General features: G+C 36.9%; 5 protein-coding genes across 11 annotated transcripts; 2 read left to right on the forward strand and 3 right to left on the reverse strand.

Moving 5' to 3' along the window:
• Positions 1-1,812: 1,812 nt before the first annotated feature.
• On the reverse strand, positions 1,813-9,049 carry LOC133741771 (uncharacterized). The gene is made up of 9 exons (XM_062169495.1): positions 8,831-9,049; positions 4,504-4,851; positions 4,192-4,416; positions 4,010-4,102; positions 3,771-3,869; positions 3,435-3,680; positions 3,286-3,357; positions 3,147-3,200; positions 1,813-2,847 (listed from the first exon to the last, which is right to left on the reverse strand). The coding sequence occupies exons 1-9, from the start codon at positions 9,047-9,049 to the stop codon at positions 2,566-2,568; spliced, it is 1,638 nt and encodes a 545-aa protein (XP_062025479.1). The 3' UTR covers positions 1,813-2,565.
• Positions 4,859-8,964, reverse strand: LOC133741770 (uncharacterized). Of its 4 annotated transcripts, none has more exons than XM_062169494.1 (3): positions 5,873-8,964; positions 5,695-5,800; positions 4,859-5,602 (listed from the first exon to the last, which is right to left on the reverse strand). In XM_062169494.1, exons 1-3 carry the CDS (start codon positions 6,151-6,153, stop codon positions 5,066-5,068), a joined length of 924 nt encoding a protein of 307 aa, XP_062025478.1. In that variant the 5' UTR covers positions 6,154-8,964; the 3' UTR covers positions 4,859-5,065. The 4 variants fall into 3 exon arrangements, 1 of the variants encoding a protein (XP_062025478.1); XR_009862118.1 differs by having other exon boundaries at positions 4,859-5,800; XR_009862117.1 differs by having other exon boundaries at positions 5,695-8,964.
• A 78-nt stretch (positions 9,050-9,127) lies between the features above and the next one.
• Positions 9,128-10,260, forward strand: LOC133741772 (uncharacterized). Of its 4 annotated transcripts, none has more exons than XM_062169497.1 (3): positions 9,128-9,304; positions 9,520-9,684; positions 9,800-10,260. In XM_062169497.1, exons 1-3 carry the CDS (start codon positions 9,128-9,130, stop codon positions 9,860-9,862), a joined length of 405 nt encoding a protein of 134 aa, XP_062025481.1. In that variant the 3' UTR covers positions 9,863-10,260. The 4 variants fall into 4 exon arrangements, 2 of the variants coding, with proteins under 2 accessions (XP_062025481.1, XP_062025480.1); XM_062169496.1 differs by having other exon boundaries at positions 9,811-10,260; XR_009862122.1 differs by having other exon boundaries at positions 9,167-9,304; positions 9,520-9,994; positions 10,072-10,260.
• Positions 10,261-14,027: 3,767 nt separating this feature from the next.
• On the forward strand, positions 14,028-21,300 carry LOC133742646 (uncharacterized). Its single transcript, XM_062170333.1, has 13 exons — positions 14,028-14,237; positions 14,332-14,416; positions 14,511-14,581; positions 15,328-15,442; positions 15,571-15,650; positions 16,033-16,117; positions 16,227-16,307; positions 16,687-16,781; positions 16,940-16,990; positions 18,769-18,849; positions 20,076-20,148; positions 20,240-20,317; positions 21,048-21,300. The coding sequence occupies exons 1-13, from the start codon at positions 14,104-14,106 to the stop codon at positions 21,084-21,086; spliced, it is 1,068 nt and encodes a 355-aa protein (XP_062026317.1). The 5' UTR covers positions 14,028-14,103; the 3' UTR covers positions 21,087-21,300.
• A 430-nt stretch (positions 21,301-21,730) lies between these two features.
• LOC133742647 (cytochrome c) lies at positions 21,731-23,851 on the reverse strand. The gene is made up of 3 exons (XM_062170334.1): positions 23,635-23,851; positions 22,554-22,687; positions 21,731-22,092 (listed from the first exon to the last, which is right to left on the reverse strand). The coding sequence occupies exons 1-3, from the start codon at positions 23,744-23,746 to the stop codon at positions 21,997-21,999; spliced, it is 342 nt and encodes a 113-aa protein (XP_062026318.1). The 5' UTR covers positions 23,747-23,851; the 3' UTR covers positions 21,731-21,996.
• Positions 23,852-25,404: the final 1,553 nt, after the last annotated feature.

The raw sequence follows: 25,404 nt of genomic DNA on the forward strand, positions 1-25,404 counted from the left end.
AGCTATAGTTGGATGCAATAATGCATCTGAAGACGCACCGGATGTAATCCGGGCTATTTAAAGAATTACTAATGGTATGACCGACCATAAAAGGCCAATCTTCCATCAAAGTAACCGGTGATATGACCACCCAAGTATATTCCTCGTATCTCGTACACCTAAAAAATAACAATCTTCCACCTGTGTTATCGATAGTATGACCGACCATAAAAGGGCAACCGTCTAATAATATAACTGGTGATATGACCATCCATGCATCTTCCACGTAAAAAATACGTCAAATAGAGGATAATCTTCCACCTGAAAAACAGTACCACAACTCAATGACCCATATCCAAACAATATAGGCCCAACCCAAACCTAGAGACCTAGCCCAAATCAAGGCCCGACCTGGATCCCAAGGAAGAGCCCAGATCCAGACCCGACCCCCCGGGTCCCAAATCCAGATCCGACCCCAGTCTCCAAGCCCATCTTGCCAACCCACGGCCCAAACCAGAATCCAGGCGCAACAATGAACCTGGATCCGAGCCCAAACCTCCCTCCATACGCACCACCGCGTCCTCAATCCAAGCTTTGCCGCCCAACACATCTGTACTCGCCTACATCCAACCAAGATCTGTGGTCGGATCCCCCGCCTGCATAACTCAGATCAGACCGGAAACCCGCTTAATCTGTAGTCACGCCGCGTCGCCACATCCACCGTGCCACTCCTTTTCACCACCAGATTCAAAAGGCGCTTCCACCCCCCAAAACTCCTATGGCCGCAAAACATGGAACCCTGCCACAAAGAAGAAGAAATGGTCCCTCCCTCGTGACGCAGGCTTCCTAGGGCCTCCATATTCATGGAGGAAGATTCAGAGACGGACCGCAGAGGAGGCGCCCGATCTCTCCCTAGCAGAGTGCTAGGTCATTATCTTAATTTGATACATTCTACAGTGTAGCTTTTGTTTGGCTCCGATTTTGTTGCAGCTGGTCAACAGTCTCTTTTATGCGCGGGCGTGCCAGCACCGTTCAGGTGCGGTCGTCGGGGGTGTCCCTTGACCTGACTTCTATCAAGCGATTGTAGACGAGGAGAGCACCAACCTCGTCGTGGGATTCTTTATGTCTCGTGGCGAGGACTTTTGCTGAGCTTCTTGAAAATCACAATCGATACTCGATGTTGTAGATCGAGCAGAGCGAGAACCACTGGGAAGTAGAGAGAACTTGCTAAAGCGTGACTTTAGCTTGGCTGGGTTGCTAGGGCGTTACCCTTGCTTGGCTGGTTCTGTAACCGTTGTGGTCGCGGCACTACCGTCGGCTCCAGAGGAGACTAGGACCGAAGCACGTTGACAGAGGGTTTGGTGGCACTGAAAGTCGGCTTCTGAGAAGACTAGGACTAGGAGTGTGATCACCGATAAGAGAAAGAGAAGGAGAGGAGTTGCTCTTAGAGAGGTTGCTCTAGAGAGAACTTAGATCATCTTAGAGATGTTGTTGAATTGTGTTGTTGTTTTTTTGGTCGCGGCACTACCGTCGGCTCCCGAGGAGACTAGGACCGAAGTACGTTGACAGAGGGTTTGGTGGCACTGAAAGTCGGCTTCTGAGAAGACTAGGACTAGGAGTGTGATCACCGATAAGAGAAAGAGAAGGAGAGGAGTTGCTCTTAGAGAGGTTTCTCTAGAGAGAACTTAGATCATCTTAGAGATGTTTTGATTGAATTGTGTTGTTCTTGTTTTGGTCGCGGCACTACCGTCGGCTCCCGAGGAGACTAGGACCGAAGTACGTTGACAGAGGGTTTGGTACGTGGCACTGAAAGTCGGCTTCTGAGAAGACTAGGACACTACTACACAGAACACTTTTAATGACGTTTGAAAAACGTCATAAAATGGTTTTCATGACGTTTTTCAAACGTCATGCAGAACGTCGTCTATACTGGTGCCGTCTTATGTGGCATGAATCGATGACAGTTAGAAAACGTCATAGAAAAGTATGTCCATGACGGTTAGAAAACGTCATCAAAAGTATTTCCATGACGGTTAGAAAACGTCATAGAAAGTATTTCCATGACGGGTAGAAAACGTCATAGAAAGTATTTCAATGACAGTTAGAAAACGTCATAGAAAGTTTTGCATGACAGTTAGAAAACGTCATAGAAAGTTTTCCATGACTGTTAGAAAACGTCATAGAAAGTATTTCAATGACAGTTAGAAAACGTCATAGAAAGTTTTGCATGACAGTTTGAAAACATCATAAAACATATTTCCATGACGGTTTGAAAATGTCATAGAAAGTATTTCCATGACGTTTTTTAGTTGTCATTGAAAAATGTTTTAATGACGTTTTGTGAATGTCATGCTCATATGTTCAATGACATTTACAAAGTGTCATAAGATAAATAAAATTTTGAAAAAAAAAATTATTCAATTTATTTAATATTTAATTAAAAACAAATATTATATAAATCCAACATTGAATATATCACACATTGTTATCGAATTCAAAGTACAAAATACTTATATATATAGCTGCTTATACTATTTCAATTCAAAGTACAAAAAAAAAAACAAAAAACTAGTTGCAGATACAATTTCAATTGTCACAGACAATGTACTTAATCGGCCAAGCAACAGTACTTCCAAGTGCATCTTCCATAGTCACAAATTCCGGCTGACTTCGATAAAATTCAGCATCAGACATGACAACTTCCTCAATAGCAATTCTATAACAGTCAGGTCCAAGTTTGTAGCCATGCACTTTTGATTCAGGGTTAATATCAGAAATGTATCCTCTAGCCACTACTTCACTTGTGCCCTCCCAGTTTAGCAACTTGCACTTATCGTTAATAGAAAGTTGGGTGCTATCTTGTTCTGACTACAAAATCCAAAATGAGATGTACACAATCCAAAGTTAGCAACAGTTTCAAAACATGTTCTAAAATGCAAAAATATTACACAATCCCATAAACATGTTTTGGGGCTGGATACTATGAGGAGAAAGTTCACACAATCTCATAATAGACCAAAGCACATAACACAAAACCTCACAAAGCAAAGTGACCTTAGAACATCTAAAGCAGCACATCATATTTCACCAAAGTAGCAAAACACAAAACCTCACCAAAGAAAAACACAAATTCCAGTAAATATTTAACTGCCCAAATGTAAATGTACCTTAGAATTTCCAGTACCAAGGTTCATACTTCCTTCACCATGTCCATGCCCATTCTAATTTATATATAAACAATCAGAATAGTATATAAAAGTGTAAACCATATTCTAAGTAACAAAGTGGAATGCACCAAATTCTTACTTGTGGAGTACCAACAGAATCAGCATGCATATTTTCACCATCACCACCACCACCACCATTCCCATTTTGGCTCTTTCAAAAAATCATAAACAATTTTAATTCGCATAATTAGTATTCTAAACCACATTATGCATTAGCATATAACTTACCATCTTTAAAATTATATCCTCCAGAATCTTTGTGCGCTCACTCATTGCATCAATTTTATTCTCTAATGTTTGTTTCCATGAGCTACTTTCTAGTTGAGCATCTACCTTTGAAGGTGTAACCCCTGATCCCAAACCTCTAACACGGCCAGGACGCTCCTTACCAAGAACCTGACTTAGTGTATCATATTTTATCGGAATACGCCCTTCACTAGGTGGTTGCGCATCAAGTTTAGCTTGTATTTCAATCTAAACAAATTATGAAATTAATTAAGAAAATATTAATAATACCATATGAATTTGCAACTTTAGAAAAATTTGTTCATGGAGAATACTTACAATTTTGGCAGCCACATGCTCATTTTTTGACTTCTTCTGCTCGTGTCCTTTAATCCATAATTCTGCCCTACTCAATGATTTTCCAGGATTTTCCTTTTTCTGTAATTAATGAAAACAAATAGAAATATATGTTCATAAACTCATGCTCCAATTTATGGTTATTAGTATTTCAAAGATCTATTATCTATATATAGAATAGGGAAAAAGAAATGCCTCTAAAATTGTCTAATTTGACTTACATATTCATCTTCCAACCTTGCATAACCTTTTCGGCTCATTGTGTGTGTTAAAGTCTGATTTGCTCTTATTTTTTTCATTTTCTCACTCTTTTCCTACAAATCATCACACCATTACTTCATACCCATAAATATTTGGTTCATTTTTATTTGTTCCCTACATGTTTTCAAGAAAAATAACTTACTTGCCATGACTCTGAACTACGGTCTGCCACGAACTCATCCCACTCTTTTTGTGGCACATCAGAGGGCTTCAGAATGCCAAGTAGCCTTGTAGTTTCTGACTTAGTGCATCTAGTATCTACAATTCTTTTGATGTTAGTCGAGAGATCAGATTTCCAAGCTCTCCATAGCCTTCCCATTTGTTGTAAGATAAATGTCTTATGAGTCAGATCCACTACATATTTTTGCTACATTTCAAAATATCAAACTATTATCACTTAATTTAAAATAAAATATATATTAAAGCAGAAAAAAAAAATGAGAAAACACATTACCATCAAAAGACCCCAGACACTGTTCTTAGTTACACCATCCACAGCAGTCCAATTTTGTATGTTGATCGGGACACTCTCTCTGACTAAAACCCCAATAGTTGAGCTAAACCTTTTTGAAAATTCCCCAACAGGTTGTCCTCTTTCATTCCACTCAACAAACTGTCGATTAGATTCTCCCGTTGGAATAACCTGTAATGTAGATTTACCTCTTACAACCTTTTTTCCATTGTTAGCAGGATTAGGAGTAAGCTCAACTTCAGGATTTGATTCTGAACAATCATCTGGCTGTCTAGCACGTGCATCTTCTTTATATCCGGTTCTGCCTCTTTTTTTCACTGTTTCCATCTTCTATTTAACATGAAAAGAAAGTTAGAACTTAATATTACAAAATATATTACATCCACAATACAGCACATAGACAATATGAAGAAGTAAACCCAAAACATTGTAATTGAAACAGAAATTACAAAATATATTACATTCACAGTATATCACAGAGAATTACACATATTAATTACACAAAATGATCATTTACATGTACTATCCCTAGGTACATAAGTGATCAGCTTTCATCACTATCCTCATTGTCTATGTGAAGTGCAGAGGCGTCTTGAGGAACATAAGATGTAAACACACTCTCATCAAAAATATCCAGATCATGAAAACCTCTTGGTGGTGCCTTTAACACCACATACCAGCTTGAAGTTTCGTTATCTCTAGAGTAAAACACTTGCTGAGCGTGTGATGCTAAAATGAATGGATCCTTTTTACTTAAACCTTCATGGAGGTTAACTAAGGTGAATCCATCCACTTTCTTTACACCAGAAACAATGTTGGCCCAATCACAAAGAAATACAGCTAACCGAAATTTGTAGAAGTCCAAGACCAAAATGTCTTTGATAATACCATAATAATTGCATAAGGTATCTGCTTCTATATGTACACCATAATCTTGCGTCGAAACATTAGCTTCCATAGTATGAAAGCGTTTTCCATTAATAAGAAAACCGGTGTGAGACATTGCAGAATGCCTAGGCCCTTTTACAAGCAATGGGAATGTTTCAAGCTTGAAACTAGTACTACCAGCTTCAAGTTTAATCTGAAAAAAAATAATAATAACAGAGTTTACTTTTAAAAGCAAGTAAGACAATCAATACCCTAAAACACAGGAACCAGATCAATGTTTCAAACCTTAGCTTGTAACCATTCAACAAATGTCTCCAAATGTCTTTTCTCTAGCAGTTTTGGTGCTTTTATCAAATGTTGATCAGAGGACTTTAACTCTTCCTTATGAACCCTAATGAAAACACCAAGACAACTAATCATTATATTATATGAAAAGTTTCTAACCTTAAGATGGGTTACTTACTCAATATAGGGTACAACATCTTCACTATTAAGAAGCACACACAGATGAACAGCTTTATGCATAACCTCAGTCAATTGTACAGATCGCCCTTTTAGAAGCGTGGATCCTTCTATGATTGTCTCATCGTCGACTACAGCATTGCGTTTTCGTTTACTACTAAACACAGCAACTTGTTTCATGTATCGACCACAAAACCTAACACACTCATCTGCTAAATAGTTTTCTGCAATACTTCCTTCAGGAAATGCACGATTCTTAACATAATCTTTAAGGACCTTCATGTATCTAAAAATTTAAACAAAATCGACAGTTAACAAAAGAAAAAGAGACATCACAAGAAAATAGAATATTAACAGCACAATACCTCTCAAAAGGGTACATCCACCTATAATGCACTGGGCCACATAATTTTGCTTCTCTTCCTATGTGAATTGTAAGGTGAATCATTATGTCGAAAAATGATGGAGGGAAGTATCTTTCCAACAAACAGAGAGTCTCAATAATCTCATCTTCCAACTCTTCCAATCTTTTTTTATCAAGTACTCTTTGACACAAGTCATGAAAAAATGATGAGAGACGAAATATTGCTTTTCTAATACCCACAGGTAAAAGACCTTTCACAGCAACAGACAATAGCTGCTGCATCAACACATGATGGTCATGGGACTTGAGACCAAGTATTTTGCATTCTTTCAACTTGATACAATTCCCAATATTTGAGCAATATCCATCAGGAAACCTCTGCATATATAGCCTCCAACAGAATTTCAGCTTCTCATCTTTTGTTAAGGTGTAAGGTTGTGATGGTTCCAGCTTATCCTTTCGTTCTACTAACAGAATTTCATCCATAAGTTCCAGTAATTCTAGATCTCTACGTGACTCTAACCCAATTTTAGATTTTCCCTTCACATCGAAGATAATTTCTAAAATACTCTCGCAGACATTCTTTTCAATATGCATCACATCCAAATTATGGCGCAGAGGCATTTCCTATATAGTATCAAACAAGAAACATATGACAATAAAATTCAATATTCTGACGAGAAATCAATTAAGTAATAATTTAGAAATTCAATGGTGAAAATACTAACCTCCCAGTATGGCAAATCAAAAAATATTGACTTCTTTTTCAACAATTTAGACGGGTCACCTTTCTTTAATTTCTTCTCTAATTTTTTTTTCTTCCCCCACTTATTTATAAATCCAGATAAAGCATGAACCATAGCTCTCCCTGTAAATATTTTAGGCCGCAGCCGTTTTTCTTTTCTTCCATTGAACCACTTGTGTTTAGAACGTAAGACATGGTTTGATGGAAGAAATCGTCTATGATCCATGTATACTGTCTTTTTTGCAAGTGGTAACCATTGGGAGCATGTATTAGGACCACATATAGGACAAGCAAATTCTCCTTTTGTAGTTAACCCGGCTAAATTTCCATAAGCTGGAAAATCATTGATTGTCCACAACAAGATAGCTCTAAGGTTAAAAGTGGCTTTATTATAAGCATCATACATCTCCACACCATTGTTCCACAGATCTTTCAAGTCATCTAAAAGTGGCTGCAAATATATGTCGATATCGTTTCCTGGTTGTCTAGGGCCTGGAATGAGTAAACTTAGCATTAAGTTTTCAGATGACATACACACATTTGGCGGAAGATTGTATATGACTAGAATCACTGGCCAAGTACTATGTGTGGAGCTAAGGTTACTAAATGGATTGAACCCATCAGTTGCAAGTCCAAATCTCAAATTTCTTGGATCAGAAGCAAAGCTAGGCCACTTTTTATCTATGGTACTCCAACTAACTGAGTCGACTGGATGACGCATCTTGCCATCTTGACTGTGATGAGTGGAGTGCCATGTTAACTGCTCTCCTAATTCTGGTGAAAGAAACATCCTTTGAATTCTTGGAAGTATAGGAAAGTAGCGCAAGACTTTTGCAGGCACTCCTTTTTTTATCTTCTTAGTGTGTGAGTTTACTTTCCACCTCGAAGAATCACACTCAGGACATGTTTCTAAGTGCTCATACTCTTTCCTAAATAAGCAACAATCATTGATGCATGCATGAATCTTCTTGTACCCCAAATCAAAATCTTTAAGGGTTTTTTTTACTGTGTATAAAGACTCAGGGAAGTTGTTTTCATCTGGCAGCATATTTTTGAATTCCTTCAAGAAGTCATCAAACCCAGAATTGGAAAGACCAGATGTAGCTTTCAATTTGTACAAGATTAAGGTGGCTGATAGCTTTGTGTATTTTGTACAACCTGGGTATAGAGGAATTTCAGCCTCCATAATCTTCTTTTTGTACTTATCTTCTACATTTGTATAGGATGCACTTGCAACGCCATCAGGAAACTGAAAGCAGGCATCTTTATACATCTGATGAGCTTCTGGCATATCATAATCCTCATCAAGATGAGGTGACAATGCACAATCATTAACTTGTACAAATGTACTAGGCTCACCATGTAAGACCCAGACTTTATATTTAGGATCAAAGCCATATTTGATCAAATGTAAGAACAAGTCATCATCAGTTTGTGGGCTACAGTTTCCACAAACAGCGCAAGGACATATGACCATGTCAGGATTCCTTGCATACTTCTTAGAGTTCAAGATAAATTCCTTAACTTTTGCTTTGTATTCAATACTATTTGGTGACCATTTTATCCAGCTCTTATCCATGCTAAACTAGAAAGGCATTGCACCTAAACAAAATCCAAAAAAATTGTAAATTAATTAACTAAAGGATAACTATATCAAGAGTTATGGTCAGTTTAAATTTCATGATTCATCTCATCAAAAACTAAATTCTATTGCTAAAGCAAACGTCAATCTCCACAGCCAAATAAAGTAATTCAAACCAAATTACGTAAGGAATGAGAATTAGAAAAGTAATATCCATAACTCAAACCAATATGCATAACTCACAGTTTTTGAAGTAATGAAAACTTACAGTTTTTGAAGACTTTCGCCGACAGAGAATAATGTAGTTTTGCAGTACCAATGAAGACAGAGGAAATGAAGTAAGAGGGAAGAGACTTGCAGAGAGTTTCCATTTCCTATATTCTATGAGTATTCTTTCTGAAACTTTACATCCCGTGTGCCTACAGGAAAAAGAACAATCATGTGTTAAACCACGAGACAAAGCACTCCAGCATTTAAGGCACTCCATCCTTTATGCTTTCTTGACACCGTGTACCTACAGGAAAAAAAAAAAAAAACTTTACATTTCTCCTCCCTCAAATTCCGGATGACCATTTTTCTCACAGACCACCTTTTCCCTTCCTTTGAGGTTTTTGCTGACTTTTCTCCCTTCTCTCCCATCAGACTCTTCAGAAAATTGTCGAAGAAGATCCTCCATCTTTGCTCCCTTGCTCCATCTTTGATCGCGTCCTCACAAAGATCCTCCCTTTGCTTCCGCCTCCAGGTTTGTTCTTTGTTAAATGTGTTGAAAAATAATAGATACATGGTATAGCTATGTATGAATTTCAGGAATATGAACTTGATCATTCGCTATTGTGAAAATATTATACTTGGTGATGAATGTGTCTACATTCGGGTGTGTTTTCTTTCTGCTTTCTTTGCAGCAAAGTCATTTATTTTTTTAGTTTTTTTTTTTTTGGCTCTGTTTTTTCTTTGCAGCGTACAATGTCCCAACTATTAGAAGAAATTTCATCACGTTCTGGAAGCACCGATTGCAGTGCAAAAGAATCTGCACAGCTGCCTCCTCTAATCTGCACAGTTGATAAGTTTAATGTCTGGAAGAGATCAAGTGACTTAAATGATCACCTTGTGCAAGAGATAATTGTAAACCACAGTTTTGAGGCTTTCACACACACACACGCACACACCAGATTCATTTGTGATTATTATTAATTTTATTTTGTCAATTCAGTTACTTTTATTCAAATATGTAATGCAGAAATTATGCAGAAATTATACGAGGAGAAATTTAGAAATAAGTCGAAGGAGCATCAGAACCTAATCACAAGGGTTAAAGACCGAACTTTTCGCTCTTTGACAAGGATTAAAAACAGAAGTTGACACTGGAAATTAGTATGTGCTGTGCTATTATTACTTCCTTGATGAATAGTTTGCTGCGAATTTGTGAGAAACTGTAAGAATTCAAATTTGTTATCTATATATCTTGCTTATTGGACGCTGATCACATTGGTTTTTCTATGTTGTTTGCAGGTTCTCATGGCAAAAAAAGCTAAGCAAATGAAAGCAAGTGTAAAGCAAGTGTAAAGCCCACAAAATGAAAAAATAAAATGATGCACTTTCTGATTGTTGTTTTATTTTACGAGTGTGCTTATAATGTTCAATACTTTAAATTTTAGTATTTGTATGGTTTTGCAATGAATCAATGAATATGTTCAAGTATATTTTTCATGAATGAATTTTAATTAGCTATTTGATTTAATGTATGTAGATATTTAATTGCTTAGTTATTATTATTTATTTGTTTAATTTTGTGAAAATGAGCTAAATAATAATAATAATAATAATAATAATAAAATAGCATTCGCGATTGCGATTCCACCGTTGATTAGTATAAAATTATATAGTTTTATCTATTTATTAAAATATTTAATAGAAAATTATAAATATATTTGTGACGGCAAACTAAATGTAGCAACAAATTTGGCGGCAAGGTTTGAGGGTTATTTTGAAAATATACACATTATGATGCCATCGCAAAAATGTCTACATGAACTACCCCGATGAAGACTTTGCGACGGAAGCATGCGTAGTAAATTGCCGTCGCAAAACAATAACTGGAGCGACGACAACATTTTTCTGTCGCATATACTTTTTGCAACGGAAATCTATTGTCGCAAATGGATCTTGTGACGCCACTTATTGCGACGCTAACATTTCTGTTGCAAAAGGCTCAAACGTCATGAAAACATTTTTAGATCTACTTTCTCTCTCTAGAGAGGCAAGAGAGAAAACCCAATTGATACAGACAATTCAATTCCTAATCTGAAAATTAGGGTTCTTACCTGACTGCAGTGAGAGAAGCGATGAAGGCGACGATGGATAGAGACTTCATAGAGTGAAGGAGAGATTCAAACGAAAAGTAGAGCGAACAGAGAGTTCTTTGCGGGTAGATGAATTTTTTTTGTTTTTCTGGCTAAGGTAGGTGTCTTTTTATTCTTTAAAAAAAAAAAAAAAAAAAAAAAAAAAAAGAAGATATATATATAGCGTCAGATAAATGAAAATATTTGGGCTAAGGCGCGAAATGAAAATTTGGTTGCGGGTCTTCAAATTTTGGTTATATGACTTATATCCAACTGCATGATTGATCATGTACTTGTTCATATTGATTATATCCATAAGCGTCATAGTCAAATTGATTGTTGTTTTCATGAGATTCATTATTTAAGATCTCACTGCGCTCTGTGCCTAAACTGATAGAGTCAAAACTTAAGGCAATTGAATAAACATTAGATGTGGTACTTTGATCATCATTCCTGAGAAAGATGAAGTGAATAAGTTACTTTTTGAAATTGCTTCATCATGAATCTCCTTGTCTAGATTCGTCTTCAGGGAATTTCTGCCCTCACTTGGATTCCACTCCTCACTCGGATTTCCTCCGAAGGGAATACTCTTTACCCAAATTCGCTTTGAGGAGATTTTTCCTCACCTATATTCGTTTTAAGGAGATAAGCTTTGCATTTAGAGAATTACTTCTCACACAACATTACCTTGAAGGTATTTTGCCTCACTTAGATTCTCCTTGAGGGGATTTCTCCTCACACAAATTTCCCTTGAGGAGATCTCTCTTCACATAGATTTACATCTAGAGAATTACTGAGTTCTTTTTTCTATTTTTAATTAGATTTTACATATATTTCTTCACTTTATAGGGGATATATCCTAAATATCTAGTGTCATTCATAACACTTACCAAACGTCATGAAAATATTTTTCATGATGTTTTTAGAACGCCATGGCCTACTCTCATTCATGACACTTACCAAACGTCATAAAGATGTTTTCATGACGTTTTTAGAATGCCATGGCCTACTCTCATTCATGACACTTACCAAACGTCATGAAAATATTTTTCATGACGTTTTTAGAATGCCATGGCCTACTCTCATTCATGACACTTACCAAACGTCATGAAAATATTTTTCATGACGTTTTCACAATGCCATGGCCTACTCTCATTCATGACACTTACCAAACGTCATGAAAAATTTTTTCATGACGTTTTTAGAACGTCATGGCCTATTCTCATTAATGACACTTACCAAACGTCATGAAAGCTTTTTTAATAACGTTTTCAGAACGTCATGGCCTATTCTCATTCATGACACTTACCAAACGTCATGAAAACTTTTTTAATGACGTTTGAAAAACGTCATAAGAGTGATGACAGTTTAAAAACGTCATCAAATAGTAAGACTTTCAATGACATTTTGAAAACGTCATAAACTTGAGACGAAATTTTGATCCATGACGTTTCCATTAGAAAACGTCATAGAAAGGGTATTTAATGACGTTTTTGAGTAAATGTCATCTAAATATTGTCATTAAATGTCATATTTGTAGTAGTGGGACTAGGAGTGTGATCACCGATAAGAGAAAGAGAAGGAGAGGAGTTGCTCTTAGAGAGGTTGCTCTAGAGAGAACTTAGATCATCTTAGAGATGTTTGTTGAATTGTGTTGTTGTTCTCTTCTACTTGTTGTAGCCTCTATATATAGGCTACCAAGCAACACTATTTGGCCTTAAACAACTCATAATGGGTTAGGTTTTAGCACTTAAACATTAATGGAATGTTAGGTTTAAGCACTTAAACGCTAATGGAATGTTAGGTTTAAGCACTTACTGCTCCAATTTTGCTGCAGCTATATCTCCACCAAGAACTCAAAATGGGCCTTGGACCTCTTCACATAAAATGATCCACAATGAGTGTAGATCATTGTGGCAAATTTTCAGAGCTTTCTTACATGTGGTTGGGCCGGAAACGCTGCTGGACCTCTTACAGGTCCAGTTTTCCAGTTTTGCTTCTGCAGAAAATTGGACTGATTGTTTGAAGGCCTTCCACTCAAAACTAGCTCTGGCACTCTTCATAAGAAATGATCCTTGAGCTGTCTAGAATGGATCTGCAGAGTTTCAGCTCATTTCGAGTTCATTTGATCAGTCTGCCACCCCTCCTTCCTTGTTTATCTCGGTTTCTCCTAGCCGAAGTAGGAAAATGTGCTAAAGTTGACTTTTCATGCTTCCATAGTAGGCTTTATTTAGCCTCTAAATATATATTTCGAACTTGTCGACAATATATAGCTTGAGCCACTGACTTTGGCTCAATTTCTCCAAGACGTGCCTTGTCAGGCAAAAATGCTCATTTTGGGCCCAAACAGCTTTAATCTCAAAAACCTTAAAATGATCTTTTATTTGACTGATTAAGACTACTATTTAATACATCAAATTCAACTACTCTGCATTCTTAGGCCTAAAAAAATGTATGATTTCTCTCTAACAGCTTTCTTTTAAGGTTTCCCGGTGGCGGCGATATCGGCTTGGGTTTTTTGGTTCGGACGGGTGGCCTCTCTGGACTCTGATGAAAGTGCGTGTTGGGTCCTCTTGGCACCGGGAGACCTCAACTTCCTTCTTCTTGTTTTTGGGGCACGGTACTGGTGTTGCTCTGAGCCTCCCGCGATGGCTTATGGTGGTCCTACTCCCTCTCTACTACCCTGTAAGAAATTTTTTTTTTATAGATTATTTTATTTTTCATTTTATTTACTCCTTCACATTTTCTTAAAAAATATTGTACCAAAAATAATAATAATAATTCACAAAACTCACTTATGTGCGAGCATGTTCACCTGGTCAATAACCAATTGACGGGATATCACAAGTTCACATGATACTTTTTAACGGTGTGATTCACAGGAGGTACAAAAATAAAAAGTGAAAAAAAAAAAAAAAATTTGAGGTACTACCATGATAATTCTGAAAATTGAAAATACTAAAATATCAATGGCCTAAAATTGGGGGTATGACATTATTATTACAAACCGAGACCCCACAAAAGATAAAACTTCACTTAAGAAATAAAAAATGAAAGTCAAAATTATCACCAAAAGAAGTAAAATACTAATTTCCTGTTTTTCTTCCTTTCTTTAAAAGGGTGTTTGGTTTTACTTTCCTCTCTGTCATGATCTGAGCAGTGACCGACTGTGTATCCCATCAACTTGATCATCACGGCGGCCATGGATTCTTCAAACCTCGCTTCGCTTCCCGAGGACGCACCCGAATCCAATCAACCCCCCCACCACCACCAACAGCCACCCCAACCCCGTCCTCTCTCCGCCTTCGCCGCCCGGCCCGATCGCCCAGCCACTCAGTGAGTCACCTTCAACTCTCAACTCAATCGCCCCACTTTTCGTAATTTCAAATTCCGGGTCTTAATCTTCACAATGCCAATGCTGTTGTTGCAGGAGTAGCTCGCAAAAGTTCGCTGCTTTGGATTGGAAGGACTATTTCGACAAAGAAGATGATATCTCCATTCCGGGCTCCGACGATGTGAGTTCAATTTCGAAGCTTTTCTGCTTCCTTCAGCTGCTACAGTTATAACAATCCCTTTGTTATGTGTGAATTTACCGTTTTACCATTTCAGGTTTTTCATGTATATATGGCAGGAACAGAGGGTCCGGTTGTGTTTTGCCTACATGGAGGTGGCTACTCCGGGTATGTTCAATTTTTCGTCTTTTCGATCTTTTTTGTTCATTTTGAGCTGAAACGTATTGCATTTAGTTCTGGGTTTTGAATTTAAGTAGCTCACCGGTCTCCATTAGCTGTGCAACTATGGTTTTATCATGTATTGTTATAACGCGACAAAACAGTAAAATCTGTGCATTTGGTTTACATGGCGCGTTGGTAATATCGGCAGCAAAGACATATATAAGCACATATATGCATGGAGTTTGATGAGAGCATTGTTATGTGGGTGTTGCAGGGTGCTTACATTATGTGATTTTTGTATTGTATATGTTAGGTACTGTAAAAAGGAAATGTAAGGTTTAATCACTTTGAGTGGTCATTATTGATTGAATGCAGCTTATTTCTTCCCTAATATATTTCTTCAATTAGTATTAAGAGAAGCTTGAGTTTGTTCTTTTCTCTCTACTTCTTTTGTATCTTTACTTGAGTACTTATCTACTTATAAAACTACAGCAGGGGTGGTAAGAAACTATTAAGTTTCTTCCATCATGTATTATTTTGGGTATATGAAGTGTACTTTAGTTTATATTGAATTATCCTATTTTTTTCATCACGAAGTGTGTATAGTATCTTTGGTGCAACTATTTTCAACTTTCATTGTTACTGGCACTGTCGTTGTCTCCTTTCTGCAGAATGTAAATTCTTCTCTTTTTATTCTTGGAAACTTCCAAAGTCTGGTATGCTATGATCAATTACATGATTTAATTTCCCAGGCTTTCATTTGCCTTGTCAGCAAGGCAAATCAAGGAGAAGGCTCGAGTAGTTGCCATGGACTTGAGAGGACATGGAAGGTCGACGAATGAAAATGAGACTGATCTTTCTATTGAGGTACAGCTACTGTCAAAAGAGGATTGCTCTACCTCATGCTAGTTGTTAGACTTCTTAGATAATAATCTTATATAAGTAGGGTTATCTTTTATGATATCCACTTAGCTAATTGTTTACTCCATCTGCAGACCATGTGCAATGATGTTGAGGCTGTTCTGAAAGCAATGTATGGAGATTCCCCTCCTGCAATTGTGCTTGTTGGCCACAGGTTCTTCTCTTTTTATATTTTTTTAATTGTTGTTAAAGTTCTCATAGCATATCGTGTTTGATTGAGAATCTAGGAGAAAAAAAATAAATTTCCTAACACTTAAAGGGATTATTTAATGACATACATAAAGACATATTTTAGTCATATGAAGCACTCTAGAGTCTTTGAGTTTGAAAACATGGAAATATAATAGGTAACTGTTTTCTTATTAATCTACACAAGCTTATTTTGATGTTGCTATCTGCTGTTGTAGGGATAGAAAACTGCATAAAAGTATAGAACTACATTTGTCTTGAGCTTTATCTACAAGGAAAAAAAAAAAATTCTACTCCCTTAGTCTTTAGCACTAAAACCATTATTGACTGATGTCACTGTTGTACAGTATGGGAGGGTCAGTAGCTGTGCATGTTGCTGCAAGAAAAGCATTCCCTAGCTTGGCTGGGCTGGTTGTTGTAGATGTTGTTGAGGTTTGATGACTGCTGCATAATTTTTTCCAGATTTTTTTTTTTGGGGGTGATGTTTGCCTATAATGGCACACTGTCAATCAAATCTCACTTACTATTGTAAATATTTCAGGGAACAGCAATGGCTTCGTTGATTCATATGCAAAAAATCCTATCAGGCAGGACGCATCATTTTTCAAGCATTGAAAAAGCGGTACCTGCAGTATCTATAAGATCTCCTTCCTTAAGTCTTATTTTTCTCTTGCATGCAACATGACTAACTTGATGAACTAATTTGGTTGCATCACAATTAGGACATCATATAAGAATGACACGAGAAATTAAAATAATCAGATTCCTTAATGATTCCAAGAAATAAAAAAGTAGGACAACTTGTTGCTTTATGCATTTTATTTGATGCATGTGACTGAAAGTAATCTGATGAATTTCCACATTGCCTGCAAAACGTACCAAATGGCCTGTTAAGGAGGAAGGAAAAGTGGCTTGCTATAGCACCAAGTCTTAGTTGTGAAAAGACAATTGGCTCGCATGGAGTATGATATTTCTGAACTTTAATATTTATCTTGCTGCAGATAGAATCGACTGTAAAGGGAGGCTCTTTGAGAAACATTGAGTCTGCTCGTGTATCAGTACCTGCCACATTAAAGTATGATGATTCAAAGAAATGGTGAGTACTTTTGTTTTCTATGACCATATACTGTTCTCTGCAATAACTATAAAAAAATTGTTATAGTTTTATCCACTCCGTGGTTTGCTGTTGTCTTGCCTTTATTATGTCTGTTTTTACTCGCGCATAACAGGCACAATTTTGATATTGTTCTGCAGTTACATTTACAGAGCACGACTCGAAGAAACAGAACAATATTGGAAAAGCTGGTATGTTTAGATTTTCTTGTTAATACTCTCATTTAAAATCCTAGATACATTTTTTTTTTTTTTTAAAGAAACAGCTTTTTATTGAAAAGCAAAAAGCGAATTACAAGGAGACGGACAAGGATTCCGCTTTAAAGATCTAACGAGGTCAGCTAGGGCTATAGGCTTAGCTATTAATACTAATGAAAGCTTAGGAGCTTATACTACAGCTGCTTGCCGGTTAAGAATAATGGAAGAAAGATTATAATCCTTGAATTCCTTAGAAATAGAAGCCCATAAGGATGCCCAGAACTTGACTCTCTCCCACAGGTCTTCCATCTCCACCACTCCATAGGTTTCAAATAATCTTTTATTTCTTTCCATCTGAACCACCCAAACTACAGCTAGCACCCCACAACCCCAAATGGTTCTGGCCTTTTTCCCTTTACCAAAAGCTATAGGGTTTTCTCTTAGCAAGTCACTTCTCTGTAATGGAGTTGTCCAGTCCACTCTTGCCTCCCTAAATAACTTTTTCCATAAGAAATTGGCCACTTCACAATGCACAAAGACATGATCAGCACTTTCCCCTTGAGCTTTGCATATGCAGCAGTGAGGAGAAAAACAACTTCCGGGTCTTCTCCTTTGAAGAACATCACATGTATTCGTCCTCCCCAGTAACACAAGCCATCCCAAAATCTTCACCATAGTAGGGACCTTGACGTTTCAAATAAACTTTGCAGGAGCAAAAATAGGATCTGATCCACCACTAGTTACTAAGCTATGGAAAGATTTGCAAGAGAATTTCCCATCAGGCTCAAGCTTCCACCTCCTTTCATCTGGATTGGACTCCACTAATCGGACATTATCTAGTTTAACCATCAGCGAGGCAAACTCCTCAATCTCTTGGTCATTTAAATTTCTTCTGAACCCAAAGTCCCAGCACACCGGAAAATTGAGAGAGATAGCTAACCTTTCCACTGAATAGTTGGCGTGTCTTGATAGTTTGAACAACCTTGGAAAGTAGAATTTCAAGGGTTGATCCTCTAACCAAGAGTCTTCCCAGAACCTCACCCTTTTGCCATTGCCTACAACTAGTTTATGACAAAGGGAAAATTGGCTTATTCCGGCTGAAATAAAATCCTAGATGCATCACTCCAAGAAGAGAATTGTGGTGCAGAAGGAGTTAATATGTAGAAATGCCTTGTTGTTTAATCTGGGCCTGATGGTTGCTGTAAGTTTTCTCAAAGAGATGCAAGTAAGTTGCACCACTCAAACCTAGAGACAAGAATCAAACATAAGCACAGATAGGCTTGGGCCTTAGATTGGATTGCCTATGGTAAACGTTTGAAGGGTGCTGCCATTTATCTCCTATATAAATTTGGCTTTAACAACTTAATATCAGTGTCCACATCATAGTTGTGGGTAATTCATCTGAAACTAAACCCATCCCCAATTATGTTCCATTATGATTTGATCATTTATTCTGCATTTGTGCAGTCTTTTTGGTAAATTGGTTTGTTTGTTGCCTTCAGAAATGTAGCCTGACTTGCATGTTGCTTACAACCTGCTCCTAGAGTATATAGCAAACTCCTCTCAACATTATTTAGATTCACTATTGATTCAAGCTTGTCTAAATGAAATTACATCATTTTAACGTAATATTTCTAGCTTAATTTTGATAATTATGGAGTATAGGTGACTTTACGATACCCATGCATCAGATAAGACGTGATTTATTTTACTTTTATTCTTTGGGCTATTATCTCCTCCTGAGACGAATAAATACAGCTCTTTAACTACAGGTATGAAGGCCTTTCTGAAAAATTTCTTGCATCTCCTGTTCCAAAGCTCCTGCTTTTAGCTGGAACAGACCGACTCGACAGGTTATTGCCATTTCATTCGCCTAGAATAATATTCTTGTATATTTTGAAATTTTCATTAAATGATCTTTACTGATGTTCTAGGTCACCGAAACTCTGAAAGTTTGCATAGGCTACCCAATTGACATGTTATGACTCATGACATGGGTAGTAGTTTAGGATTTAGGTCCCACAATGGGTCATAAATGTTTGACGCACGAGAAACTAGGAAGGAGATCTCCATAAAGGAAGGATGTCTGACATCTTGGTTATTCTCCATAAAGGAAGAATTTAGATTAAACTGTCTTAATGACACATGAGAACGGGTAATAGTAATATGTAGAGGCTTTTTATTTGCATGTTCATGTGGTATTTAACTATACAGATACATTTAGATTTTAAACAGGTGAAGTATAACTATATAAGTGATGTTATAGGTTAATTATCCTTGAGTTAACATATCAGTAAAAACACAATGTTATGATACTGAAATGAGATTACACACTTCATTGCTTTTGTTCTAAAAGCAGTTGTCTTTTAGGGGTTCTGCTAAATTTAGGCTGGTTTTGTGGCAGGTAAACCTTGTTGTTTGTTGCTCTATCTTCCTTCTGTAGTTCTTATTCTGTGGACTACTTGTCCACTTAGTTATATTATGCTTTTCATTGTTTTATCCATAAAAGCTGTTTCTTTTCAAATATCAGAGGGAGAGGGGGAGAATCTAAGATGATCTGCTGGCTAGGAAGATATACTTTTTTTAACATTATCTCGTAAAATATTGTCTTTGGCACCTTGAATACAATTGGTGGGGACTGGGGACTCTACTTGAGATAAGTATGGTTTGGGAAGAAAGAACAAAAAGGGGCGAGAAATAAGTTATACTGTTGATAATTGCATCTCTTGACCCTGCATTCCTTGGGTGCAGTTAGTATGTGATATAAACATTATTGGTCATTCATTTGGGACGAGAAGCATGACTGAAGTCCAATGAATTATTTAGCCTGGATTCAGTGCTTCTGCTTATAGTTTTGGCATCAGTAACAATAAAATTTTGAGTAGTTATCAGGTTTGGGTAGTTAAATAAGTCTTACTGTCTTAGTAATATTTTGTCACAACTGCTTCCATATAGGATTTTTTTTTTGGGTTCAAAACCCTAACTTATAACTGGCAGTAGACAGTATCCTGTACTGTTGATTTGAAAAGCAGAAATTGTTCGAGGTTCATATTTTGAGAATCTGCATGTTTTGTAACAGAACTCTGACAATTGGTCAAATGCAAGGCAAGTTCCAAATGGTGGTTGTCAGACATACTGGGCATGCCATACAAGTAAGTCGTTCGTCCTATCTTCCATGGAAATGTTTTGTTGACTTTCCTTAATCTAAAAGATAACAATTATGATATCACTAAATCTTTGCAGGAAGATGTACCTGATGAATTTGCAACACTAATAATAAATTTCATATCTCGTAACCGTATAGGCCCACATGGAGTTGAGGTTGGTTGTCACAATTTCATATCCTGTTATATAATATCTGGAGATTTGTTGCAATCTATGATACTTTTGGTTTGTGAATGTTTTCCATTTCCTTCAAAGCCTAGATCATTATACCTTGAATATGCTCATGTTTTGCGCCAACAATAATATGGTGTTTGGATGGATGCTACTGTTGACAAAAGTGTATATAATCTTTATATTTTGTATCTGACCTCTGTGAAATTGGTGAAAGAATTTAACATGTAAGATTATTCTTAAGGTGATTGTCATATTAAACTAAACTTTCCTTTGATATGAACTAGACCCCTTGCACGTTTAATGTGTTTGTGAAGTCTGTTTTTCTGCCATTTGATATAAACTAAACTAAACTTTCCCAGTGAAATGAATTCTGTGTTTGTGGTTGTCATATTAAACTAAACTTCCCCGTAATATGAGCTAGACTCGTTGCACATTCAACGCGAACGAGATTCTATTTTATAAAAGAGAGAGGTTGAGTTCACTATCACTCTGAAAGTTACAGAGATGGGGCAACTGTCAAAGGGGTTATGTTATTGTCAAATGCTATTGAAAATTACCAATTGTAGAAATGTTCCTTGCACATATAAGTCGAATGAAGAGTATAAGGCTATAAGCAGTTTGCAGGTTTTCATAGAAGTACATATGATCAAATATTACTGGTCTTTTACATCACACTGAAACATCTCTATTTATATGGTGCAATGTGTTGCAGATTCCAGGACTTCGTCGGCCATCCCAGCCCAAAACTTGAATCAGATGTCCAGCAAAACGAATGGAGAAGTTTCCCCTGATATTGACATAGAGAATTTACATTCTTCGGATTATCTGTATCTTGTTTTTTGGCAAGGAAATTCAGTTAACAAAATGATAATAGCTACCTTAGTAAATTATGTATATCACAGTTAAATATGTTGAACTGTGTACTTAAAAATAAATGGTATTTTCTAGCCGAGAGATAGAGCATATGTATCCTTCAGTTCCAAAGATGGACTAGCTTGACACTTCCTTACAATCAGTAGTAATGGTATATTTTGCAAGTCGTGCCTCTTCACGTATCATTGATCAACACCAAGTGTTAAAGCCATCTTTGTATACTGACTATTAATTAGAACATCAGAATGACTAGATCAATGGACAATTCTGTGTCCCAATCAGAGTTGCTCTTTTGACATTTTCTCGTTGTCTCAAGCAGATCCAAAAAATTTAAGTAAATCTGTAAGATTTAAAGGATGACTGGGTAATCATGATCTTTGCTACATCTTCCATACAAGCCATACTGTTCACCATGGCATTGACTGAAAAAATAGATGAGCAAGAAGATCAATTTTGTAACTAAACCACAACAATCAATTCAACTTCCACACAATGTGTGTGATGCTTTGCATCACAAGAATATATAGAAAATGTCACAATGAATTTTTATATCAATAGTTGAACTGGTATTTCACCAACTCCATGAAATCTAGTCACAACAGCTAACTGAATGTGAATGTTGCGCTGCCAATTACAGCAACCTCTCCTAGAAAAGCAAAAGCAAGCTCCACATGCAAATGAGAATTGCAGACCTAGATGGCCTAATTTATTGGCAACAAAAAATAGTACTCATCCGTTTGTATAAACCTCCGGTGACTGCAAAATGTGAAAAGTCGAACAAAGGCAGTTTAAGATGCAGTTGATTCCTTCAAATAGGCAATGAGGTCAGCACGTTCCTTTGGCTTCTTCAATCCAGGGAAGACCATCTTGGTTCCAGGAATGTACTGCACATTTAAGTTGAACAAAGATCAGGACAAGATAAAAAAATAGAACTACATGAGTATCTTATAACAACCAATCAGAAGAAGAGATACCATGAGGTCTAGATTACAATCAAATATGATGAGTCTTTCATGAATGGCCACAGTAAAAAGGAGACATGAAAAATACCAGTCTTAATCTCTACTGATAAAATATTAAATTGAAGCAAAGATATATGTGATTCAGCTGACATCTTCACCCTTCTATAGATTTCAAATATTTTTGAAATCATACATCTAACTGTGCATCCTGTTAAAGCTTACACAAACTCCTCATGAATCCTATATGGAATCCAGCACACATCTAGGGTTGTTATATGTGCAATCACTAATCACGTACATCTCCCTGTAACTATACATTTAGGATGAACCCAAGCACATAACTGATAAGCAATGAGGAAAAAATGGTAGCACAAGACTCAGACCTTCTTGGGATTAAGCAAATAGTCATACAATGTCTTCTCCTCCCAATTAACAGCCATGTTCTTGTTAGCAGCAGAATAGGAGTATCCAGGGGTTGTTCCAGACTGCCTCCCAAACAGGCCATTCAAATTGGGTCCTGAATTTGACAATTTTTATTAGATAGCTGAATGATGAATTCAACAGAACACAAACACGGGATTATAACAAATGACTAGGAAAAAAGTGCAAGATTAATCATGATATAACTTCCCACTGAGAAAGTCACTCAAAACAAGAAAATGCTGAAAAGAGAGCGTGTGTTTGGGTGCTTCTGCAATATTAGTACTACCCCCTAAAACACATCATTCTTACAGTATAATATAAGACCAATACAAATACAAAGGATTAAGAACTGGATAATGCAATGACCAATATTAGCATGCGAAGCTGTCAAGCTCCATAAATGAAACTCCTCAGTCACAAAAACTTTTAACAAAAAGAAAAATCCAACAGTGCAACAAAATTTTATCGAAAATGTACAAAACATCCGAAGCTCACATGATGCATAGTTTCTGATGACAATCATGAGCATTAACACAGACAAAGCAGAAATATAGATATTACTTTTTGCATTACAAGAGACTCCATTAACAAAAAAAAAAAAAAAAAACAGCTGCTACTAAAACATAAATTTACTTCCGAAGATAAAATTTATTTCAACAAAGGTGAGAGAACTTTCTCATCTAATTTCTCGACTCATTGCTCAATATCAATTGTAACTTCTTCGTTAAAAAGGAAATCAAAGAATAAAGAGTGAAATTATTTAGCAAGAACGCCTCAAATTCTAGAAATCATCATATCCAAACAGGAAAAATAAAATCAATCTCGCAGCAAAAATCGATCAGATCTAAAATCAACAAAAGGCCATAAGAAACAATCGCAACAAGAATCATCAACGATCAAAACACAAGCGAAAAAAAAGGCGTACAAAACTCTCAGATCCGTACAAAGCTGTCACAACCTAAAATCAATCCAAATAAGAAACGCAAAAGAACGATTAATCGGAGAAGAGAGAGAGAGAGAGAGAGAGTCGAGAATGGTTACCCTGCTTGTGGCCGGCGGCTTTGTCGACGGTGTGGCACTGCGCGCACTTGGTCTTGAAGATCTTCTCTCCGGCCTTGGCATCTCCCGGTGGAGCTTCAGCGAACGACGCCATTGATGAGCGTTTGTTAGAGAGAGAAAGAAAGCTAGAGAGAGAGAGAGAGAGAGAGATTTCTAGGGTTTGTTAGAGACTTGAGATGTGAGAGACGCGGTCGGTGCGTTTCGAGGGGGCTCAATTTATTTGGGGGTTTCCGCGGAATGTTCCAGACGAGACGAATCAGCGAAGAGGGAACGTGGTGTGCCACAGGCCCCAAGACTTTGCTGACGTGGTGCGATGCGGTGTGGACCGTTGATTTTAGTTATTGGACGCCTATAAAAAGTTCAGCGAGAGAAAGGAAAATTCTTTCCTACGAAAATGCGCTTTCCGTAACGAAATGAATGATTAATCGAAGGGAGACATTTTTTATTTTTTATTTTTTATTTTTTATTTTTTAAAAAAAACCTCACCCCATTCCCACCCTTGATGGGGCTCGAACTCCTGACCTCTTATATATGAGACCAAAGCCTTACCACCCCACCAAACACACACACCCCGAAGGGAGACATCTAAATTGACTAGAATTTATTCCAACAAAAAAAAAAAAATTACTAATCTGGTTGTGAATAAAAAATTGCCCAACAACTCAAAAAAAAAAAAAAATTGCCCAAAAATTTTGAAGTTTTTCCAACAAAAAAAAAAAGGTTTTTTACTTTAACAGTGTCTGAACTCTTCGAGGACTTTTGAAATGATACCTGAACTTTCAAAGTTATCAATGTGATACCTGAACTAATTTTTTCGTATCAACGTCATACTTGCAGTCGATTTCCGTCACAGAACCGTTAACTATGACCACGTGCCCAGCACGTGAGGCACAAAATAAGGGTAAAAATGACCTTTCCCACTTCCTTTAGTTCTTCACGGGGTCATAGTTAACGGTTATGTGACGGAAATCGACCGCAGGTACGACGTTGATACGAAAAAATGAGTCCAGGTATCACATTGATAACTTTGAAAGTTCAGGTATCATTTCAAAAGTCCTCGAAGAGTTCAGACACTGTTGAAGTAAAAAACCCAAAAAAAAAGTATTACCATGAGCAATTTCTTGCCTTTTTTTTTCTCGTGTTCGTGTGAGTAATCATTGAGTGTGGTCTATGATTATTACGTGCATGTGGTTTCGATCGCTACGGGGACGATAGGGATATATATGAGGCAAAAAAGAAAATGGGAAAATAGACCAATGAACAATCAAGTTGTCTTAGACCACGAACACGTGGTAGTCCGGGACAAATGAATAATTTATCTGGTGGTGCTAGCAAATTTATATGGCCAAGTTTGAGGAGATGTCTGCTCTATTAGCTAGGATCATTCCTCAGTTGTTAGGTCATGTTTGGTTCACGGAAAGTAAGTATCAGGAAAGGAAACTTATTCATTTCTTGCATTTGCGATAAAAAAGAAAATGAAATATTTTCCTTCAGAAAGAGAAAATAAGGGGGAAAGTGATTCCTTCCAAACCCCAAAGAAATCACTTTCTCCCATTCTTTCCTTGCATTTATTACTCACAACACATTATTTTATTGCATTATTTACAAACGTTTTAAAATTTTCCTGATAACTTTCCTTATGTTACCAAATATCGGGATGGAAAGTTCTTGAAATTTCCCTTCCCATGGGAAAGACATAGGGGGATGGCAAAAATCCTCATCGGGTAGGGTAGGGTATTCGACCCTAACGGG

This window comes from Rosa rugosa, chromosome 4, assembly GCF_958449725.1.
Source record: "Rosa rugosa chromosome 4, drRosRugo1.1, whole genome shotgun sequence".
In the NCBI taxonomy this organism is placed as follows: Eukaryota; Viridiplantae; Streptophyta; class Magnoliopsida; order Rosales; family Rosaceae; genus Rosa; species Rosa rugosa.